General features: G+C 44.5%; 1 protein-coding gene across 2 annotated transcripts; it reads left to right on the plus strand.

Moving 5' to 3' along the window:
* The first annotated feature begins 2,569 nt into the window (after nucleotides 1–2,569).
* Nucleotides 2,570–14,168, plus strand: LOC125519897 (protein-tyrosine sulfotransferase). Of its 2 annotated transcripts, none has more exons than XM_048684676.1 (12): nucleotides 2,570–3,305; nucleotides 3,425–3,599; nucleotides 3,679–3,750; nucleotides 4,209–4,497; nucleotides 4,820–4,960; nucleotides 5,730–5,834; nucleotides 6,081–6,228; nucleotides 6,816–6,868; nucleotides 6,966–7,034; nucleotides 7,124–7,243; nucleotides 7,568–7,816; nucleotides 13,997–14,168. In XM_048684676.1, the coding sequence occupies exons 1-12, from the start codon at nucleotides 3,260–3,262 to the stop codon at nucleotides 14,102–14,104; spliced, it is 1,575 nt and encodes a 524-aa protein (XP_048540633.1). In that variant the 5' UTR covers nucleotides 2,570–3,259; the 3' UTR covers nucleotides 14,105–14,168. The 2 variants fall into 2 exon arrangements, with proteins under 2 accessions (XP_048540633.1, XP_048540632.1); XM_048684675.1 differs by lacking the exon at nucleotides 13,997–14,168 and adding an exon at nucleotides 8,340–8,642 and having other exon boundaries at nucleotides 2,572–3,305.
* The last annotated feature ends 8,349 nt before the right edge of the window (nucleotides 14,169–22,517 follow it).

Below are 22,517 nucleotides of genomic sequence, written 5' to 3' on the forward strand. Positions count from 1 at the left end.
TTGTGACACCTATAGGAATAGCCCAACGGATTGATTTGAAAGAATAACTTTGAGGTGGTTTCGTACCCTACCATAATCTCAATGTTTGTTCTCCGCTATTAGTGGCTTCGGAGTGACTCTTTGTTGCATGTTGAGGGCTCGTTATATGATCTATCTATGTTATTATTGTTGAGAGAACTTGCACTAGTGAAAGTATGAACCCTAGGCCTTGTTTCCTATCATTGCAATACCGTTTACGCTCACTTTTACCACTCGCTACCTTGCTGTTTTTATATTTTCAGTTTACAAAAACCTATATCTACTATCTATTTTGCACTTGTATCACCATCTCTTCGCCGAACTAGTGCACCTATACAATTTACCATTGTATTGGGTGTGTTGGGGACACAAGAGACTCTTTGTTATTTGGTTGCAGGGTTGCTTGAGAGAGACCATCTTCATCCTACGCCTCCTACGGATTGATAAACCTTAGGTCATCCACTCGAGGGAAATTCGCTACTGTCCTACAAACCTGTGCACTTGCAGGCCCAACAACGTCTACAAGAAGAAGGTTGCGTAGTAGACATCACTCTTCTCCGGCATCGTCGTCTATACCGTCGATGTCTTCGGAGCCGTAATCGAGCATGTCGGTTAAGTCCTCGATAGTGGCTATGAAGTGGGTGGTGGGTGGGACGTAAAATTTCCCGCTCTCAGCCCCTAGTCCAGGCTGAGCGTAGTTCGGACGTTGCTCCTCTGTAATGATGAGGGATTGCAATAAGTACAGAGCCTTGCTTAAAGGCGAGGTTCGGTCAGGGAGAAGGGAGTTCGTGAAGTACGGCGGGGAGGGAACTCCTTGGCCGAGCTCACATGATGCTGACTCCGAGGGCTCGGGGTCAATGTTCGAAGAAGAGTTTGGCTTCATAATGATTGTTGGTGCCATTGCTTCCTCCGACTCTCCCATACTAGGCTTAATAGCCGCAGAGAGTCCGGCGGGCTCGGGAATCTCGTCTTCGGACCTGGAGACACGCTCCGGATTTAAGGTCAGAGCGGAGGTTGGGGTTGTAAACCCTTGGAAGATCAAGTCTCCTCGGATATCAGCGACATAATCTAGATTTCCAAAACTAATCTGGTGACCTGGTGCGTAGCTGTCGATCTGCTCTAGATGGCCAAGCGAGTTGGCCCATAGTGCGAAGCCGCCGAACACAAAGATCTGGCCGGGGTGAAAGACCTTCCTCAAGGCAGCATTGTTGTAGATGACTGATGGAGCCATCGAACCTTCTAGCGACGACACAATGGAACTCTCAATGAAAGCACCAATGTCGGTGTCAAAACCGGCAGATCTCGAACTGTGCGTCTAAGGATTGATGGTAACAGGAGACAAGGACACGATGTTTTACCCATGTTCGGGCCCTCTCGATGGAGGTAATACCCTACGTCCTGCTTGATTGACTTTGATGAGTATAGGGGTTACAAGGGTTGATCTACCACGAGATCATAATGGCTAAACCCTAATTGTCTAGCCTGTATGGTTATGATTGCCTCTACGGACTAAACCCTTCGGTTTATGTAGACACCGGAGGGGGTTAGGGTTGTACATAGTCGGTTTACAGAGAAATGAATACTCATATCCGCACGGTAAGATTGCCTTCCACGCCAAGGAGAGTCCCATTCGGACACGGGAGAAAGTCTTCTGCGTTGTATCTTCATAGCCCATTAGTCCGGCCCACGTCACATAGCTCGGACGTCCGAGGACCTCTTAATTCAGGACTCCATCAGCGACGCCGGTGCAGAAGGCGGCGTACCTCGAGCACTGGTGCCAGATCCTAGTGATCGAGGAGCGCTGCGACAATGAGTACCTCAAGATGCTCGAGCGCGACGTCGAGGACGAGCAGCGCGAGGCCGAGGAGGAGGCGCGCCAGGCCGCGGCACAGCCCGTGGCGGCACTACCCGCGCCTGACATGAACGCGCTCTGGAACACGGCGTTCCCCTGGGCCGGTCCGGCGCCAATGCTCATCGACCCCACGGACCCCAAGGACGACGACGCCGCCGCCTAGGGCAGCGCACCGCCTCGTAGTTTAGGTTGTTTTTATTTTTCTTAAATGCAAATGTGGACGCGTGGACTCTCGCAGGCCTTCGTGGCCGGTTTTAATGTTTAATTAATGTTGTTTTTTTAAATATGCATGTGTTTTTTCCTAGCGCTATCAAAATGGGCCGGGCCAGCGTTGGACGCACGCGCCGACCCAAACGCGAAAGCGGACGTCGGTGTCCGTCTGGCCGACAAAAAGCGGACAAAATCATCGTCCGTTTGGTTGGCCTGTTGGAGTTGTTCTTATGGTAACATCTAGATGTGCTTTAGTAAAACTGTATAATATAATGATTATCCGTCGAAATCTAACTGGTTTCATCCCTAATCTTATCTTAAATAAATGTAAATAAAAGGTGGAATTTACTTTTTTTTTTAACTTCTCATGTGTTCTGAACATTCTATCCGGGGCAGGTTTTCAGTGCGAGTTAATTCATTCATCAATGCCCTCATCATCCATCCAGGATTAATGGCGCGCAGAACACGTGATTAACACGACGACGGCGTGTCGCGCCACCGCAGACTCCCACTCCTACCGCATCCGACTCCACCTCGCCGGAGAGCCGTGAGCGATCGGAAACCGGGCCGAGGGACGGCCGGCAGCATCGCGTGGCGGCGCAAGTGGCGAGAAAATCCGCCCACCTTTCCGCCGCGCTTTCCAACGCCACCACCGCCCCCACCACCCGCACGGGCGGGCCACCACCGCACCACCACCACCACTAGGAGTTGTGTATCCACGCCCGCCCCGGCCTCGGCCTCCCCGCCGGCGCACCACGCTGCCACCCATCCCCTCCCCTCCGCCCGAGCACGGAGAGAGACTGAGAGAGACCGGCACCAGCACCACTGCAGTAGGAGGAGGGAATAAACAAGGGGCGCCACCGCGCGGGCCGAGGCGAGGGATAGGGGGAAAAGTTGGGGCGAGGAAAGCGGCGGCTGCCGGGGCGCCGGTGCCGAGGCCGCCTCCCCGCCGGCACGGCGCGCTGAATCCCCCGCCGCCGCCCGCCACCGCCCCCATCTCGATCCTCCCGTCTCCACCCCCTCCCCACCCACCTTCCCGTTTTAAGCGTGCGTGCGTGCGTGCGTGCGCCCTCGCCCCCCTCCCCCGGTTCCTTCGCTGCTTCGCTCTCGCTTCCTAGTCCCCATCCTCTCCTCAATCGCCGCGCCGCGCCTCGGATCTGCGCGCCGCCCGCCGAATCCATGGCGCGGCCGCTCGCCCTCGCCCTCGCGCTCCTCGCCGTGTCAGGTAACCCCTCCATCCCTCCCTCGTGTTGGTAGGATCGTTTTCCGTTGAATTACTCTGGCGAAATCACGGCGCCCTGCTCTGATTTTCCCGGTGCTGATGGTGCCCTCCTGCTGTTGCAGTGACAGTGCTTCCGCTTGTCAGCTCCGCTGACGACTACGCGCGCTGCGAGGGGGCGGTCAAGGGCTGGGCGGACTCAGCCGGGGAGGGCGACAATGCCGGAGACAAACTGAACCTCAAGGATTTGCTCTTCTTCCTTCACATTCCTAGAACCGGTGGGCGTACCTACTTCCACTGGTAGGCCTTCGAACTGTTCGTCCGTCCTCGTCTGCGATTGTGTTGTACTGATAATCTCATGCTAACTGTTGCCTGGCAGTTTCTTGAAGAAGCTGTATACGAATGCTCAGGAATGCCCCCGCTCCTATGATAAGCTGCGGTTCGACCCGAGGTGAGGAGGTTTTGTTCTCTGCTTTGCCGAGTTGTTGTGTTCATCTGGGTTTTATATTGAAACTTCATGTTGACTGGCCAAACAGGAACAACAGCTCTGTTGTCTGTAAATAGTGCTTAGAAAGTGATCCATTAATTTCCAGATTTTCATCACGATGGCTGCAGTGCCTATGGTTCAGGATATTTTCATATATATTGGAATGACATTCTGGCGCTTACCTAGCTAAAATGTCCTGTTACTTCATTCCGGCATGTTCATAAGCACTATAATTTGAAGTTGGTAATTGAGAAATTGCATGGATTGTGACCCTTGTATGTGTTATGCCAACAAATTGTGAGCCTGTGAGATAGTTAGTTAGTATTGATACAGTGTTCAGCTATAACGAAAATACCTGTTGCACAAATATAGTTGCAATTTTTTTATAGTTACTAATGGTATGTTTTTTGCCTTCATGTCAGCCATCCTGATTGCACGCTAGTTGTTAGCCATGATGACTATAGCTTAACTTCCAAGCTGCCAAGGGAGAGGACTTCCGTGGTCACAATACTACGAAATCCAGTTGATCGTGTGTTTAGCACGTATGAGTTCTCCGTGGAAGTTGCAGCCAGATTTCTTGTGCATCCAAACTTAACATCTGCCAAGACAATGACCAGCCGTGTGTTAACAAAATCACGTGCTGTAAGTACACTGGACATATGGCCTTGGAAATACTTGGTTCCATGGATGAGAGAAGATCTTTTCGCCAGGGTATGCTTACTTCCATCTTTTTTAAGAAAAAAAATGTTTTTCGCCTTTGTTCTGTATATATTGATAGTGTCTCCATATTTGAAACTTTGTTAGAATCAGCTCTTAAGAGTTGTTACAGGGAGGGTTTCAAGTGTGATCCTTATTCTTATTTTACATGGCATCTGGGTCTATCGGGGTATTAGTGTTAATACTTCAGTTGATGTGAATGGTTAGGAATGTGTCTTCAGATATATTTTGGAATTAGTTAACACATAGAGCTAATGTATGGTTTATCAGTTGTACATGTTCTTGCAATAAGATAAGAGATTTTTTCATCTGTCAGAGAGATGCTAGAGGGAATGACAGCGTGCCAAGTAGCAAGAAAATTAATGCATACGATGTGGAAGACATGGTTATGCCATTGCACCAGTACATCAATGACCCTGTTGCCCATGAAATCATTCATAATGGAGCTACCTTTCAGGTATGCAAACTTCTGTGAAAGCATTGCTTTCTATGCCTTTACTTGTTTACTCTCTGTTGTATACTGGAAACTGTAAAATGCAATTGGCTTGACTCCAATATTATTAGTCCTTATGCTTTGTAAGAAATTATGCAATGTCACTTGCTGTGGTCGTAAATTAGCAGTTTGATCCATTAAGTCAAGTTTCTACATTTTTGGAAGGCGAAATAAAGCCTGTTATTAATTGTATATATCCCCACTACCTTCAGTCAATGTGTGACCTCGAGTCGTTGACTAAGGTGTACTCTACACGAAATTTATTATTAAATGTATAAATGCCACAATTTTTGATAAATGTGTGACCATTGGCTAAGATGCACTACTCCTTTAAATGATTGTTGTCATTTGGAAGTAAAACAGAGAACCATGATGGACTTGCCCAATTAAACTTATGTACATGCAGTTTTCTTTTTTTGCCCCACAAAACATTATTTAATCCACTTTATTCATTTCTGCCAGCTGAATGGTAGACCAAATAAGCATTTGATAAGGCTTAATTCCAAAGTGAAATGGCCAAAAAACCTTTTTCAAAATGAAGTGGAAAGAAACTTATATTTTCTTTCTGCTCCTTTTTCATAAATAACTTAAATATTCAGTCATTAAGTGTTTTTTTTTCATTTCTATATCCCAGTGCCATATGCGGTGTGCCATTGTCCCAGGGTTCTCGTATTACGGCCAGCTTGAAAAATCTGGCTGCTGATTTTTGTGCTTTCCCATGTTACCTCGGCAGATCACTGGGCTAACAAATAATTCTTACTTCGATGGCGCACATGAGGTTCGACATTGTGTTAGAAAGTACCCTGATCTTGGTCGTTTTGTGCTTCAAGTTGCTAAGGTATGTACCAAAAATCAAAAAGTTCAATTCATGAAAACTGTTTCCATGTGCACTCCATTGGCCAACGTGCAAAGTCCATAATTCCATTCTTCCGCATACAAACATCAGTGATCTGTGCATTGCGACTATAAGCTCTATGCCACTGACATTTAGTTAACCATATTACATTTCATTTCCTAAGCCAAGTTAGATTTATACTTCTTAAATTCTTCCTGCTGTAATGCGTATCATTATTTTCAATCACAGAACAGGCTGGACCGTATGCTGTACATAGGACTTACAGAGGATCATGAGGAATCTGCAAGGTTGTTCGCTCATATGGTAGGAGCACAAGTGCTTTCACAATCTGGAGCGTTGAAGTTAGATGTTCAGGAAGATCAACCCAGTGGCACTGGTACGAAAACGTGAAAGCTTGCAGCCTTTCTCCTTTATCACACAGCTGCAGAAGTCGTGCTTATGTTATATAGTAGCTTCATAAACTGAAGAGTAGTAACCCCTCATTTATGTTTCTGTTAAATCTGGAAGATAAGAGAACAATATGTTGGATCAGACTTCCATGAATTAAATAGCAATACATAATTACATTTTTCTTGTCATAATTCATAAAGCAAGGAGAATTAGGTGTTGGTACATAACAAGACATGTGAGTTGCAAGAATGAGTCATAAAAAGATAACATGTCATTCAACAATGCTCGTCCAAGTGGGAAGAAGGCTCTCGTGCAGCAGCATGTGTAAGCAGTATTTTGTTTGAAGGAGTTAGTTCCTGAAACCTAAACTTTATTATCAGGAAGCTTTGCTGCATATTTAAACAATTTGGACAGGAAAACAGTATTTTGTTAAACCAGTAAATTTCGTGAAATGACATAAAAAGACAACAGTGTTTGTAGTAGTGTTGTCTCTGTTCTTATTGTGTGGTGCTCCAGATTTTGGATGTACTTGTACAAAAGCAAAGAATCTAATATTTTATATTTTTTTCTCAGACTCTCACTCGTCCATGCTGGATCCAGAGGATGAAGAAACAAATGAACATATGGTAATAGGGTGGCTAAGATTTACAATTGAGTTGTTTGCATTGCATAAGATGGTTTGGATATTTACAGTTGTACTTACTTTTTTTGTTTTCCTGATAGAATAGCACCCATGGCTGGAAAAATAATGAAGCTCTGAACACTACTGAGGATGATCATGGAAAAGGAAATGTAATACATCTACCTGAACTGTGATTTATATTCACAGTTTCTTTATTGTTATCTTGCCATCTCTAACGTGATGTTATTGTTGACGGCAGATGACTGTTGGTAAACTGATGGAAACTTACGAGGGTTGCATTGCAAAACTGCGAAAGTCCCAATCTAGCCGTCGCAGAATATCCCTAAAGAAGGTTGCGGCGGCAAATTTTACGAAGGCGGTGAGTATTGAAGTGGATGAAATGCGTGTGATTTGATATTTATTCATTTTTCTTCTATGTTACTGGCATTGAAAAATTATCATGACATACCTGAATCTTTTTTCCTTTGTGTCAGAACCCGGAAATAAGTATACATGAGAACCAGGAATATTAAAGGACACAATTTTGTAACATGCTTATTAAATGATGTCATCTATGGTATCCAAATTAAGTTGTTGAATCAGTTTAATTCTATGTCAGCGAACACATTGTTTTGTTTCTCAACTATTCCTGTATTCTCTGTAAAGTTTGGTGAAAGTCTAAGATTACACTTTTTGTTTCCAGGCAAGGCGTCATGTACCTGAGGCAATTCTGAATCAAATTATCTCACTGAACAGCCTTGACATGGAACTCTATGAGCATGCTAAGAAGATTTTTGAACAAGAACATCTTATGCTTAAAGGCCAGCATCCGATGGTGGTGCAGCAGAAACAATTGGCAGATCAAATGGTTCGGTCAAGCTCATATGAAGGCCAGCATCCCATGGTGGTGCAACCCATGGTGGTGCAACGCAAACAATTGACAGATCAAAAGGTTTGGTCAAGCTCATCTAATTATTCCTCCCTAAACGTATGTTGTCCCTTCAACCTTTCGTACCCAAATTCAGGGACTCAGGACATCCTGTTAGGTAAAAGAATTACCAAACAACGATAATCCACCTCTGAGCCCGGTGAACAGTAACACCATAAAAAATAGAATCTTTTTTCCAAAAAATCCGAATTTTTTTTGCAAGCAAGACGCGCATGTGCGTGAGCTCGGACACCAAATCACAGCTTTGTACCAAACGATGTGTATATAATCTACCAAACAAAAGAAAGTATGAGCGTGCTCACATAAGTCCATCATCGACCTGTATACATAGTATGAACAGTTATACCATGTATAAGCATGATAGGTCAAATCTTAATTTTGCCATGCCCAAGGCATGTCGTCGAATCCATTATGATCTTAGCCTTTCTGATTTGATTTTAGAGCCTGTTTCATGTACAATTTCTAGTTTTGTAACACTATTACGTGGTCTCATTTCTTATGTCCTTGTGGCCATTCTTTTCTTCAGGACTGGATAGATGCTGTCTGCGAGTCCTGGAGTTGCTCTACCTGGTGGAAGGTCGCCTCATTTTGTCTTGGGATTGCGGTCACCACTGTTTTTGTTGTGTTTGTTGTAACAGGCAGAAGAACATTGAAACTTAAGGTTTGATAGATGAGGAGGATACAGCCCCTAGATTTCCATGTACAGTCGATGTTGCCCAGGAATTTGCGTTGCTACTCTTTGGGGCAAAGATGTTAACATGTGCTTTAACGGTGTCCGGGTACCGCGAGTGAAATCTTCCCACTCGTGGCGGCATGGTCTTTTTCCCTACACAATTTTGTTAAAGATGCATGGATGAAAGAGTTGCAACTAACTGGCAGAAGCCGGTCCTTCCCGGTGAAAACAGGTTAAACAGAAGTGTGAAGCATAATCAGGAAGTGAAGATGGTTTGAACAGTAGTGCACTGCAGTGCAGCCCTCTTCACATGACACACTAGAATGATCACGGGTGGATGCATATGGTCGGAGCAGAGCTTGCTTGCAGGCACTTCATTTCTACCCCAGCCTCTGCAGCAGCTTAACCGTCCACACTATGTCCCTTCGCCAGCTGACTTGCCGTCAATGGCGCATGAGAACTCCGAGTTTGGGAAACCGTTGGGAACGTCGCTGCTGTACACCGTGCGGGTGGTCTGATCCTTCTTCCTGCTCGACAGGATGGTCGGTGGTGCCGGTTCCTGCTCGGCGCTCGGCTTTGACTGCGCAAGTTACTGAGATCGCCTGGGCTGAGGGTGTATGGCCATGGCACCTGTTCAACATTTGGTACACAGCTACCCCGTCTCCATCCTCGATCAGGACACAAATACGGGACCGAACTTATAATTCGGGTGTAAAGCCTGTCAGGGAGAAGCTGAGATACATAAGCGTGAAAATTTATTTTATATTGCCATGATGATCTCAAAATGGACTTCAGCCAACAATGATAGTGCGCTAGTGCTACGGTACTCCCACGTTTCTTGGTCACACATACATGATTTTATTTTCTCGAATACGCTTAGATGGCATATCATTGCATTGATAGAGGAGAAAGTTCAGAAATTACAGGAGATCACCACAGAGACGTGCACAAGAATGACGATGCTGTGGTGACGAGATGAGCAGAAGACGGAGGATTGCTCAGCCCCCAAGAAACACACATGAACTCACGTTGCAAGAACGCAATAGGTAGCGGCAAGTAGAACGGCAGAAGTAAAAGAAAGAAAAAACAGAGCAAGATCGCTGCAGCAAGCTACTCAGCCTAGCTAGAAGCAACGGAGACGGAAGAGAAGGTCAGCAAGACCAGGCAAGGATGCACACAAGTAGTTCCCCACGTCTCTCGGTCCCACGAGTCGCCATTTGGCTCCCATCCAAAGGCCAGGTGAGGTCTGAGCCATGTCAATCAACTTGCTTTGCCTCTCATACCTTTCTTCCACTTTGCAAGAAGTATAGGTTTCGTGGTAGTATCATGTTTGCTCTGTGATACTCGGTCCGCATTTTATAACACAAGTTCACTGGATGCAGATGCACACCATGGTCTTATTTATTTTTATGATTCTACAATCTTTCACTAAATGAAAGCTATTGATTGTTTATTGTGGCCATGGTCAGGGAGCATGTGGTGGTGGTACCCATCTACGGCCTCTTTTACTTCCGAGTTTTGATACCAGCCCTTGTGAAGATTTAGTGCAAGGGACTATGGTTATTACGATCTTATAAATCTTAGGATGTTAGTGCATCTGATAACTCAGATTTCAAATGAAATACTGTTCAGTAGGGAGCTTAAGTATCCAGAAGAAACAATGATGATTTATTAGACACAAGTGTACAATATCTAAAGTGTAAAAATACATCTATGACATCTAAACTTAGATTTGGTGTTCGGTTTGGCCATTTTATTCACGGAACCTCAAAATACGACCATTATGATCGCCGAAATGTCTCAGTCTACAATCACCAGTACTAATTCGAGTGTATTATGCCGATGTGTGATACATAGACAAGATTCCACAAAGTTTACCGTGCGAGCGAGGCATCACACGTGGCTCGGGGATTGTGCGGGATGCAACTTCACAGTTAGACCCCTGTGTTACATGATTCTGAGTGATAGTGTGTGTGGGTGTGGAGGGGGTACGGGTGATCTGTATGATGGGTTTGCCACTAGTGTACTCCTCCACCAATTCAGCGGTGAGAGCACTGCAGTCATCTTCACATGACACACTAGAATGGTCACGGGTGGATACATATGGTCGGAGCATAGCTTGCTTGCAGCCACTTCATTTCTACCCCAGCCTCTGCAGCAGCTTAACCGACCACACCATGCCCCCCTTCGCCAGCGGACTTGCCATCAGTGGCGCATGAGGACCCCGAGTTCGGGAAACCGCTGGGAATGTCACTGCTCTACATCCTGCAGGTGGTTTGACTGGCTCGGTCACGGTTCCTGCTTGTTTATTTTTCCGGAAAAACTTCGGATCTATTAATCAAACATCGTGGTTGTACAAAGAACGCAAGAAGCAATAAAAATTCTATTCATGTCCATAGACCATCTAGCGAGGACTATAAGTATTGGAGCGAGCGAGTCGAAAGCGCACCGCTATATATTATTGTCCCTCCTGCAACAAAGCTAGGCCGATGAAAAGAAACGTAAATCAGAAGAATCCAACTTGCTTGGCTTTGACTACGTAAGTCACCGAGTTCGCGTGGCTGAGGTTGTATGACCATGGCACCTGTTCAACACTTGGTTAGTGACAGGCTGAGTGACGGGGACACCGTTGCCGGTGCTCAAGAGGTGGTACTTCAGCCAGCTACCCCGTCTCCATCCTCGGGCATAATTATATTGCCATACTGATCTCAAAATAGGCATCTAGCTAACAATGATCGTGTGCTAGTGCTACGATACTCCCAAAAGTTAAAGAACGAAGAACAAACATAGAAGAAGAGCTGCCGCTCGCTACTTAGCCTAGCTCAGAACAAAGACAACAGAAGAGAAGGTGAGCAAGGCAAGGCAACGTCGCACACAACTAGTTCCCCACGTCTCTCAGTCCCATGAGCAGGTTGCCATTTGACTTTCATCCAAAGGACAGGTCTGAACATTTTCAATCAACTTTCTTTGTCTCCTACTACTTCTCTTCCACTTTGTATCATGTTTGCTCTATGATGCTCCATCTGCATTTTATAACACAAGTTCACTGGATGCAGGTGCACACCCCACGGTCTTATTTGTTTTTATGGTGCTACAATGTTTCACTAAATGAATCGCCAATAAAATAATGTTTCACTAAATGAAGGCCATTGATTATTTATCGTGGCCATGGCCAGGGAGCACGTGGTTCCCATCTACGGCCTCTTTTACTTCCGAGTTTTGATACTAGTCCTTGTGAAGACTTAGTGCAAGGGACTATGGTTATGATGATCTTATAAATCTTAGGCTGTTGGTGCATCTGAAGACCGAGATGACTTTCTTAATAGATGACTAAGAATTCGTTCAATTTCTTGTTGATTTTTTCAAAGGCTCTGATTTTTCTCTCCCGGTCCACAATTTCTATTTCTTGTTGCTGTTTCCTTGAGCTCCTTGATTTTCTGCTTCTGTGCACAAAGTACTACATTCAGACATTCTGCAAATGTGTCATTTCCCAGTTTCGTGTCTGTCGCTTGTGCTGTAATCTTCTCTTCTAGCTCTCGGATGCATTGTTCAGAGGAGGAATTATGTGATGAGACGCTGAAGCTTGAAAGTAACATGCCGGAGGAGCTCTTTTCCTCAATAATCTACACGTCGGGTAGTTGCGACAGAACTTCTTGTGTACGTGCCCTCTTTGTGGTCTGCATCGTGATTGAAAGCGTTGTTCATGCACTCTTAGAACATTACAATGTGATTGCTCGCACAATACTTTTGAAGTCGAAACATTATAAATACTTACGGATGCTTCTTCTGTGCTCTCTCTCATACTGATCAAAAGGTTTGGTCAAGCTCATCTAATTATTCTTCCCTAAACGATATGTTGTTCCTTCAACCTTCCGTACCCAAATTCAGGGACTCAGGACATCCTGTTTGGTAAAAGCATTACCAAACAATGTGTATAATCTACCAAAGAAAAGAAAGTATGCTCACATAAGTCACCATCATCGATGTGTATACATAGTATGAACAGTTATACTAAGTATAAGCATGCTAGATCAAATCTTAATTCTGCCATGCCCAAGGCATGTCGGTGAATCCATTGTGATTTGATTTTAGAGCCTGTTTCATGTACAATTTCTAGTTTTGTAACACTATTAGGTGGTCTCATTTCTTATGTGCTTGTGGCCATTTTTTTCCAGGCTTGGATAGATGTGGTCTGCGAGTCCTGGAGTTGTTCTACGTGGTGGAAAGTGGCCTCATTTGGTCCCAGGATTGCGGTCACCAAGGTTTTTGTTGTGTTTGTTGTAACAGGTAGAAGAACATTAAAACTGAAGGTTTGATAGATCAGGAGGATACAACACCTAGATTTCCATGTACAGCCGATGTTGCCTAGGGATTTGCATTGCTACTCTTTGGGGCAAAGATGTTAACATGTGCTTCGGTGGTGCCAGTGTACCGCGAGTGAAATCTTCCCACTCGTAGTAGCATGATCTTTTTCCCTACACAAATTTGTTAAAGATGCATGGATGAAACAATTACAACTAACTGGCAGAAACATGTGGTCATTCCTGGTCAAACAAGTTAGTGTTAAAAAGGTATTCGAAATCTTGTACATCGAGATGCTTGGTCGCGATCTGATCAGAAATATCGATGAAATTGTTACTCCCTCTGTCCCTAAATACACGACGCATAAATTTAGTCAAAAGTCAATATTGTCTAAGTTTGGCCAACTAAATGGAATAAAATATCACTATAATATTGAATGTCTAATGATGAATATATTGGCATTGACTTGGTAGTGTTATTTTTGTATATACATTTGGTCAAACTTAGAAAGCATTGATTTTTTTAACTTAGTTTATATGCCATGTATTTTAGGACAGAGGGAGTAAAATTGTTGTGCTCGGTCATGGTGTAAAAGAAAGAATAATCCAGTGGGAACCGAACGGGCCATCGCGACTATTCAACGCTTGACCATGTCAAGGGTATTTGTCCATGGCAACTATTCAACACTTTAGTGACATGCTCTCTCTCTCTCTCTGTGTGTGTGTGTGTGTGTGTGTGTGTGTGTGTGTGTGTGTGTGTTGGTTTGGTCAAGCTCATATGAAGGCCAGTATCCCATGGTGGTGCGACGCAAACAATTGACGGAGCAATAGGTTTGGTCAAGCTCATCTAATTATTCTTCCCTAAATGATATGTTGTCCCTTCAGCCTTTCATACCCAAATTCAGGTACTCAGGACATCTTGTTTGGTAGAAGCATCACCAAACAATTTGTATATAATCTACGAAACAAAAGGAAGTATGCTCACATAAGTCACCATCATCGACGTGTTTACATAGTATGAACTGTTGTACTAAGTATGAGCATGACAGATCAAATATTTATTTTGCCATGCCCAAGGCATGTCGGTGAATCCATTACGATCTTAGCTTTTCTGATTTGATTTTAGAGCCTGTTTCATGTACAATTTGTAGTTTTGCAACACTATTAGGTGGTTTCATTTCTTATGCGCTTGTGACCATTTTTTTTCAGGACTGGATAGATGCGGTCTGCGAGTCCTGGAGTTGCTCTACCTGGTGGAAAGTGGCCTCATTTGGTCTTGGAATTGCCGCACCACTATTTTTATTGTGTTTGTTGTAACAGGCAGAAGAACATTGAAACTTAAGGTTTGATAGATGAGGAGGATACAGCCCCTAGATTTCCATGTACAGCCGATGTTGCCCAGGGATTTGCATTGTTATTCTTTGGGGCAAAGATGTTAACAAGTGCTTCCACAGTGTCCGTTTACCGTGGGTGAAACCTTCTCATTCGTGGTGGCATGGTCTTTTCCTACGCCTACAAAAATTTGTTAAGATGCATCGGTAAAACAATTACACCTTAGTGGCACAAACATGCCCTTCCTGGTCAAAGCAGGAAACAGAAGTGTGAAGACGAACGGAAATCCAATTTGGCTCCCAGGAGTACGTGCTCCTGGCCGCAAAAATGAATTTTGAAATGTAAAAAAAAAATACCAACAAAACTCTTATGTATTCATAGTCACATCCAAAGACTACCTATAAAGTTTTAGGCTAAAAGGTTAAACATTGTGGCCTGTGCAAAAAACAAATTGAACACCAAGTGTTATCCCAAGATGTAACCCCAAATTTATTTTTCGGAATTGATTTGCACACGATGTTGTGTGCATGATGTGCACCCCATAAATCGTGGAGCCGATAAATCCTTAGATACTCTAGGGACAACATCGCCGATGGTTGGATGGAAAACGTTGTGCGCGTGTCGTCTAATAAGTGTCGGTTGTGTTAAACATGTAAACGTGACATAGTATGTCACGCATCTCTCTCTCTCTCTCTTGTAGTCCAAGTATTATTCCTAGTTTAGACAGAGTTTGGTTAGGTTTAATTATCTATCTCTTCTTCTATCTTCTCCTAAACCGACTCTGTAAACCGACGAGAGGGATTCTCTCGTACGATCAATATATACAGCACGCGGGCTCTCCTTGGAGGGTTGAGATGCTTCATCTAGTTTTACATGGTATCAGAGCCCTTCCCTTCCATCACGTCTAGCCCCCTCCATCAACCTTCTACCATGGCGTCCTCCAGCTCCGCATCAAGTTTCTCCCTCAATTCTCAAGTCTCAGAAAAACTTACCAGAACAAATTTCATCATATGGCGTGCTCAAGTGCTATTGCAGATCCGAGCTGCGGGCATGTATGGCTACTTAGACAAATCTTCTCCTGAACCTCCCAAAACATCACCACCAAGGATTCTGCAGGCAAGGATCAAATCATTGTCAACCCCGAGTACACGGTCTGGGCAAGGGAGGACCAACATGTGCTCGCCTACCTGGTCAACAACCTCTCCAAAGAGGTGTTGATTCAGGTTGCTTCGCATGAGAGGTCACATGCGATCTGGACAGCCTTGACCGGCATGTTTGCTTCTATGTCAAGGTCCCGCATCAACAACCTTCGTCTCAATCTGACGAACGCACATAAAGGTAATCAATCTGCTGGCGCCTACTTCGGTCATAGGAGGTCTCTTGCAGACGAACTCGCCATGGCTGGAGAACCCATCACCGACGGGCAACTACTCTCCTTCATCACTGCCGGCCTGGATATGGACTATCAGCCTATCATCTTGGCGCTGGACGTCCGCGCCGAGCCACCCACCATCGACGATCTCTTCTCTATGGTGAGCAACTTCGATCAAAGGGTGGAGCTCTTCCACAACTCAAGCGCAGGGGGCTTCAAGTCCTCTGCAAACATGGCCGGGCGCGGCCATGGTGGTGGTGGCGGTTTCTCCAAGGGACGCCCATGCAAGGACAACAATGGCGGCGGCGGCGCCTACCCTGGCCAGGGCAGCGACGGCCACCCTGGGCAAGGCAGCAATGGCATCCGTGGCCCCAATAGTGGCTATGGCGGCCGCCACAACAGTGGTGGACAATCCAGTGGCTATGGCTATGGTGGTGGTCATCCTTCACAAGGAAGCAATGGCTACCGTGGCCAGAACACCGGCTATGGTGGCGGCTCCAATGGCGGCTACAACAACAACTCCAATGGCGGCTACAACAACAACCACCAAAACCGTGGTCACTATAGTGGTGGCTCCTCAGGGTATGATGGTGTTTGTCAAATTTGCAAAAAAACCATACCATATTGCAAAAGATTGCAAGTATCGCTATGCAAAGGATAACTCCAGGAAGAAGAAGGTAGCAGCTGCCGTCGACACTTCCTATGGAGTTGATACAAACTGGTACGCCGACACGGGTGCCACTGATCACATAACTGGTGAACTCGAGAAGATCACCATGCATGAGAGGTACCATGGCCATGAGCAAGTCCACAACGCCGATGGTGCAGGTATGGAGATTAGTCATGTTGGTCATTCAGTTATTAAAACCCCACACAAAGATATTCATCTCAATAATGTTCTCCATGTTCCTAGTACTTCCAAAAGTCTTCTTTCTGTCCATCGCATTGCTCTTGACAATCATGTGTTTCTAGAATTTCACCCGTTCTTCTTTTTGATCAAGGATCAGGTCACGAAGAGAATAATTTATCGAGGTAGATGCGTGGATGGACTCTACCCGTTGATTCCCAAGTTTAGGAGACTCAATAAACAAGTGCTTGGTGTCATCAAACTTTCCTTGGATAGATGGCATCATCGTTTAGGACACCCCGCTTTTTCTATTGTTCATCAAGTTCTTAGCAAAAATAAGCTCCCAGCTGTCGGTGAGCGTAGTTTAGAAACTATTTGTGATTCATGTCAGAGAGCTAAAAGTCATCAATTACCTTATCCAGTTTCCACTAGTGTTTTTGTTAAACCTTTGCAACTCATCTTTTCTGACGCGTGGGGTCCAGCTCCCTCCTCTGTTGGGAGGCACACCTATTATGTTAGTTTTGTTGATGACTATAACAAATATACTTGAATTTATCTTCTTAAGAAACGGTCTGATGTGTTTCAAGTCTTTCACAATTTTCAAGCACTTGTTGAACGTCAGTTTGATAGCAACATTCTTGCTGTCCAATCTGATTGGGGTGGTGAATACGAAAAACTCAATTCATTTTTCCAACAAATAGGAATTTCACATCATGTCTCTTGTCCACATGCTCATCAACAGAATGGTTCCGTGGAACGAAAACATAGACACATTGTTGAAGTAGGACTAGCTTTGCTTGCAGCTGCATCTATGCCACTCAAATTTTGGGATGAAGCCTTTCTTACTGCCGTTCATCTTATCAACATCTTGCCTAGTCATGTCATTAACAACGAAACTCCTACTGAACGCCTTTTGCATGTCAAACCTGTCTACACATCACTTCGTATCTTTGGTTGTGCTTGTTGGCCTAATCTTCGTCTCTACAACCCACGCAAACTTATGTTCCATTCTACGCAGTGTGTGTTTCTTGGCTACAATGCAAAACATAAAGGAGTTAAATGTCTTGATGTCTCAAGTGGTCGGGTTTACATCTCTCGTGATGTTGTTTTTGATGAAACCCAATTTCCCTTCGCAAAACTTCATCCTAATGCTGGCAACCTACTTCGCAAGGAAATTCTTTTGCTTCCTTCACATCTTTCCAGTATTTCTTGTGAGGGTGATAATAGCTGCAATGATTCAACTTTGTCTAATTCTTCTAATCCAATGGCTGAGTGTGATGTTGCAGAAAATAGGGGAGAAAATAGTGCTGAAAACAGTGTTAAATTGGTGCCAAAAGATCATTATTTTATGCGCCCACGTCCAGCCGAACCACACCTGGATGAATCCGTCCGGGGATCCGTGATGTCAGCAGGGTCAGGCGGATCTTCTGCGGGATCCCCAGTGGCAGACGGGCTAGGCGGACCAGCTACGCCAGGGATATTTTCCCCGATCTCCACGCCGCAACATGACAGGGCGATCACCCCATCCCCGCACCGGACAGGCGGGCCCATGAGCCAAGTGGCATCGCCCGCGCCACATGCTTGACCCAACAGCTCGGTCAGGTGCGACCCGGCTGTCGGCCGAAGCCCGTCCGCGCGTGCGTCCCCTGGCACGGGACGTGGAACTCCCGATGCATCCGGATCTTCTGTGTCTTCTCCAACAGCGCCAGGATTCCCTGCAGTTCCACCTGGATTTTCTGCGACTTCTCTTGGGTCTGTTGCACCATCCTCTCCTGTTGCTGCAGCTACACCACCCCGGACGCGCCTTCAAAGGGGAGTAACCAATCGCATCAATTACAAAAATATTGCCAAGTTTGGTCTAGCATGCTTATCAGGTGAACCTCGTACTGTACATGAGGCTTTTGGTGATTCTCGTTGGAAACAGGCAATGGAAGAGGAATTTTCAGCTCTCCAGAAAAATAAGACGTGGCATTTGGTTCCTCGACAAGCAGGTAAAAATATGATTGATTGCAAATGGGTCTATAGGACTAAAAGAAAATCAGATGGTACCATTGATCGTTATAAAGCAAGACTAGTTGCAAAGGGTTTTAAGCAACGCTATGGCATTGATTATGAGGATACTTTCAGTCCCGTTGTCAAAGCTGCTTCTATTCATCTTGTGTTATCCATTGTTGTTTCCAGGGGATGGAGTCTTAGGCAGCTAGATGTGCATAATGCGTTTCTTCATGGTGTTCTGGAAGAGGAAGTGTACATGAAACAACCTCCTGGGTTTGAGGATAAAAATGCACCTTTTCATGTCTGTAAGCTTGATAAGGCCTTGTATGGATTGAAGCAAGCTCCCCTAGAATGGTACTCCCGTCTCAGTGCAAAGCTGCAACAACTTGGGTTTGTTCCATCTAAGTCTGACATCTCTCTGTTTATTTACAACAAGTTCAAGACATCTATCTTTGTTCTCATATATGTTGATGATATTATTGTTACTAGTTCATCTAATGAGGTGATAACTGGATTACTAAGAGATTTGAGTTCAGAGTTTGCTCTAAAAGATCTAGGAGATTTGCATTTCTTTTTAGGAATTGAAGTTAAGAAAACTATGGATGGCATTCAGCTCTCACAGGAAAAATATGCAAATGATCTGTTGAGCAGAGTTGGTATGAAAGATTGCAAGCCTCCATGTCTCTGGTGTGATAATCTTGGTGCCACATACTTGTCTGCTAATCCAGTGTTTCATGCCAGGACTAAACACATTGAAATAGACTTTCACTTTGTGAGAGAACGTGTTGCAAATAAACAGTTAGAGATCAGATTCATTCCCTCCAAGGACCAACTTGCAGATGGATTTACAAAAGCATTACCAACTAGAAGCTTCGAAGAGTTCAAGCATAATCTCAACTTGCACAGTTGTGATTAAGGGAGGGTGTTAAACATGTAAACGTGACATAGTATGTCACGCATCTCTCTCTCTCTCTCTCTTGTAGTCCAAGTATTATTCCTAGTTTAGACAGAGTTTGGTTATGTTTAATTATCTATCTCTTCTTCTGTCTTCTCCTAAACCGACTCTGTAAACCCACGAGAGGGATTCTCTCGTACGATCAATATATACAGCACGTGAGCTCTCCTCGGAGGGTTGAGACGCTTCATCTAGTTTTATAGGTTGTATAGCAGTGTTCTTTATTTTTTTCACCGACGAAACACTACTGCTTCATTTTGCATGGAAATTGTCAAGCATGCTTACGACACTAACAAGAACATCCATAAAAAATTCAGAATTTTTTGAAAACATTTTACTATTTTTTTGTGTTACTGTTCATCCGGGAGCAAGTGCGCTGGGAGCCAAAACACCTCCTGGAAGTGCAGATGAATCGAACAGTAGTGCACTGCACTGCAGCCCTCTTCAGTTCACACACTAGAATGATCACGGGTGGATACATGTCACCGGAGCAGAGCTTTGCTTGCTGCCATTTCATTTCTACGGTTCTACCCCAGCCTTTGCAGTAGCTTAACCACTCTACATTCCTTCGCCAGCCGAATTGCCGTCAATGGCGCATGAGGACTCCGAGTTTGAGAATCGTTGGGATTGGGAACGTCACTGCTCTATGATAACCCACAAGTATAGGGGATCGCAACAGCTTTCGAGGGTAGAGTATTCAACCCAAATTTATTGATTCGACACAAGGGGAGCCAAAGAATATTCTCAAGTATTAGCAGCTGAGTTGTCAATTCAACCACACCTGGAAACTTAGTATCTGTAGCAAAGTGTTTAGTAGCAAAGTAATATGATAGTGATGGTAACGGTAACAAAAGAGTAATGAAAGCAAAGTAATGTTTTTGGTGTTTTGTAGTGATTGTAACAATAGCAACGGCAAAGTAAATAAGCGTAAACCAGTATATGGAAAGCTCGTAGGCATTGGATCAATGATGGATAATTATGCCAGATGCGGTTCATCATGTAACAGTCATAACATAGGGTGACACAGAACTAGCTCCAATTCGTCAATGTAATGTAGGCATGTATTCCGAATATAGTCATACATGCTTATGGAAAAGAACTTGCATGACATCTTTTGTCCTACCCTCCCATGGCAGCGGGGTCCTAATGGAAACTAAGGGATATTAAGGCCTCCTTTTAATAGAGAATCGAAACAAAGCATTAGCACATAGTGAATACATGAACTCCTCAAACTACGGTCATCACCGGTAAGTATCCCGATTATTGTCACTTCGGGGTTAACGGATCATAACACATAATAGGTGACTATAGACTTGCAAGATAGGATCTAGAACTCTCATATATTGATGAAAACATAATAGGTTCAGATCTGAAATCATGGCACTCGGGCCCTAGTGACAATCACTAAGCATAGCAAAGTCATAGCAACATCAATCTCAGAACATAGTGGATACTAGGGATCAAACCCTAACAAAAATAACTCGATTACATGGTGAATCTCATCCAACCCATCACCGTCCAGCAAGCCTACGATGGAATTACCCACGCACGGCGGTGAGCATCATGAAATTGGTGATGGAGGATAGTTGATGATGACGACGGCGATGAATCCCCCTCTCCGGAGCCCCGAACGGACTCCAGATCAGCCCTCCCGAGAGGTTTTAGGGCTTGGCGGCGGCTCCGTATCGTAAAACGCGATGATTTCTTCTCCCTTATTTTTTTCTCCCCGAAAGAAGTTATATAGAGTTGGAGTTGGAGTCGGGGGGTCTCCAGGGGGCCCACGAGGTAGGGGGCGCGCCCTAGGGGGGGCGCCCCCCACCCTCGTGAGAAGGGTGTGGGACCCCTGGTCTTCATCTTCGGAGAGGATTTTTTATTATTTATTGTAAGATATCCCGTGGAGTTTCAGGTCATTCTGAGAATTTTTGTTTTCTGCACATAAAACAACATCATGGCAATTCTGCTGAAAACAGCGTCAGTCCGGGTTAGTTCCATTCAAATCATACAAGTTAGAGTCCAAAACAAGGGAAAAAGTGTTTGGAAAAGTAGATACGTTGGAGACGTATAAACTCCCCCAAGCTTAAACCCTTGCTTGTCCTCAAGCAATTCAGTTGACAAACTGAAAGAAATAAAGAAAAACATTTACAAACTCTGTTTGCTCTTGTTGTTGTAAATATGTCAAGCTAGCATTCAAGTTTTCAGCAAAGATTATAACTAACCACATTTGCAATAATTCTCAGGTCTCATGATTACTCATATCAATAACATAATCAACTAGCAAGCCATAATAATAAATCTCAGATGACAACACTTTCTCAAAACAATCATAATATGATATAATAAGATGGTATCTCGCTAGCCCTTTCTGAGACCGCAAAACATAAATGCAGAGCACCTTTAAAGATCAAGGACTGACTAGACATTGTAATTCATGGTAGAAGAGATCCAATCATAGTCACACCCAATGTAAACTAACAACAATGAATGCAAATGACAGTTGTGCTCTCCAGCTAGTGCTTTTTAATAAGAGGGTGATGACTCAACATAAAAGTAAATAGATAGGCCCTTCGCAGAGGGAAGAAGGGATTTATAGAGGTGCCAGAGCTCGGTTTTAAAATAGAGGTGAATAACATTTTGAGCGGTATACTTTCATTGTCAACATAACAACCAAGAGATGGCCGATATCTTCCATGCTACACACATTATAGGCGGTTCCCAAATAGAATGGTAAAGTTTATACTCCCCCTCCACCAACAAACATCAATCCATGGCTTTCTCGAAACAACGAGTGCCTCCAACATACATCAGGTCCCAGGGGGAGTTTTGTTTGCAATTATTTTGATTTAGTTTGCATAAAGCATGGGATTGGGCATCCCGGTGACCAGCCCTTTATCTCGTGAGTGAGGAGCGGAGTCCAATCCTCTTGAGAATAACCCGCCTAACATGGAAGATACAGACAACCCTAGTTGATACATGAGCTATTCGAGCATACAAAACAGGATGATTATTTGAAGGTTTAGAGTTTGGCACATACAAATTTACTTGGAACGGTAGGTAGATACCGCATATAGGAAGGTATAGTGGACTCATGTGGAATAACTTTGGGGTTTAAGGAGTTTGGATGCACAAGCAGTATTCCCGCTTAGTACAGGTGAAGGCTAGCAAAAGACTGGGAAGCGACCAACTAGAGAGCGACAACAGTCATGTACATGCATTAAAATTAATGAACATT

This window comes from Triticum urartu, chromosome 7 (genome assembly GCF_003073215.2).
Source record: "Triticum urartu cultivar G1812 chromosome 7, Tu2.1, whole genome shotgun sequence".
NCBI lineage: Eukaryota > Viridiplantae > Streptophyta > Magnoliopsida > Poales > Poaceae > Triticum > Triticum urartu.

Coding starts and splice junctions, on each gene's coding strand:
- LOC125519897 (XM_048684675.1), top strand. CDS start 3,260: ATGGCGCGGCCGCTCGCCCTCGCCCTCGCGCTCCTCGCCGTGTCAG. Junction 3,306..3,424: donor CGCGCTCCTCGCCGTGTCAG/GTAACCCCTCCA, acceptor CTGCTGTTGCAG/TGACAGTGCTTCCGCTTGTC. Junction 3,751..4,208: donor AAGCTGCGGTTCGACCCGAG/GTGAGGAGGTTT, acceptor CCTTCATGTCAG/CCATCCTGATTGCACGCTAG.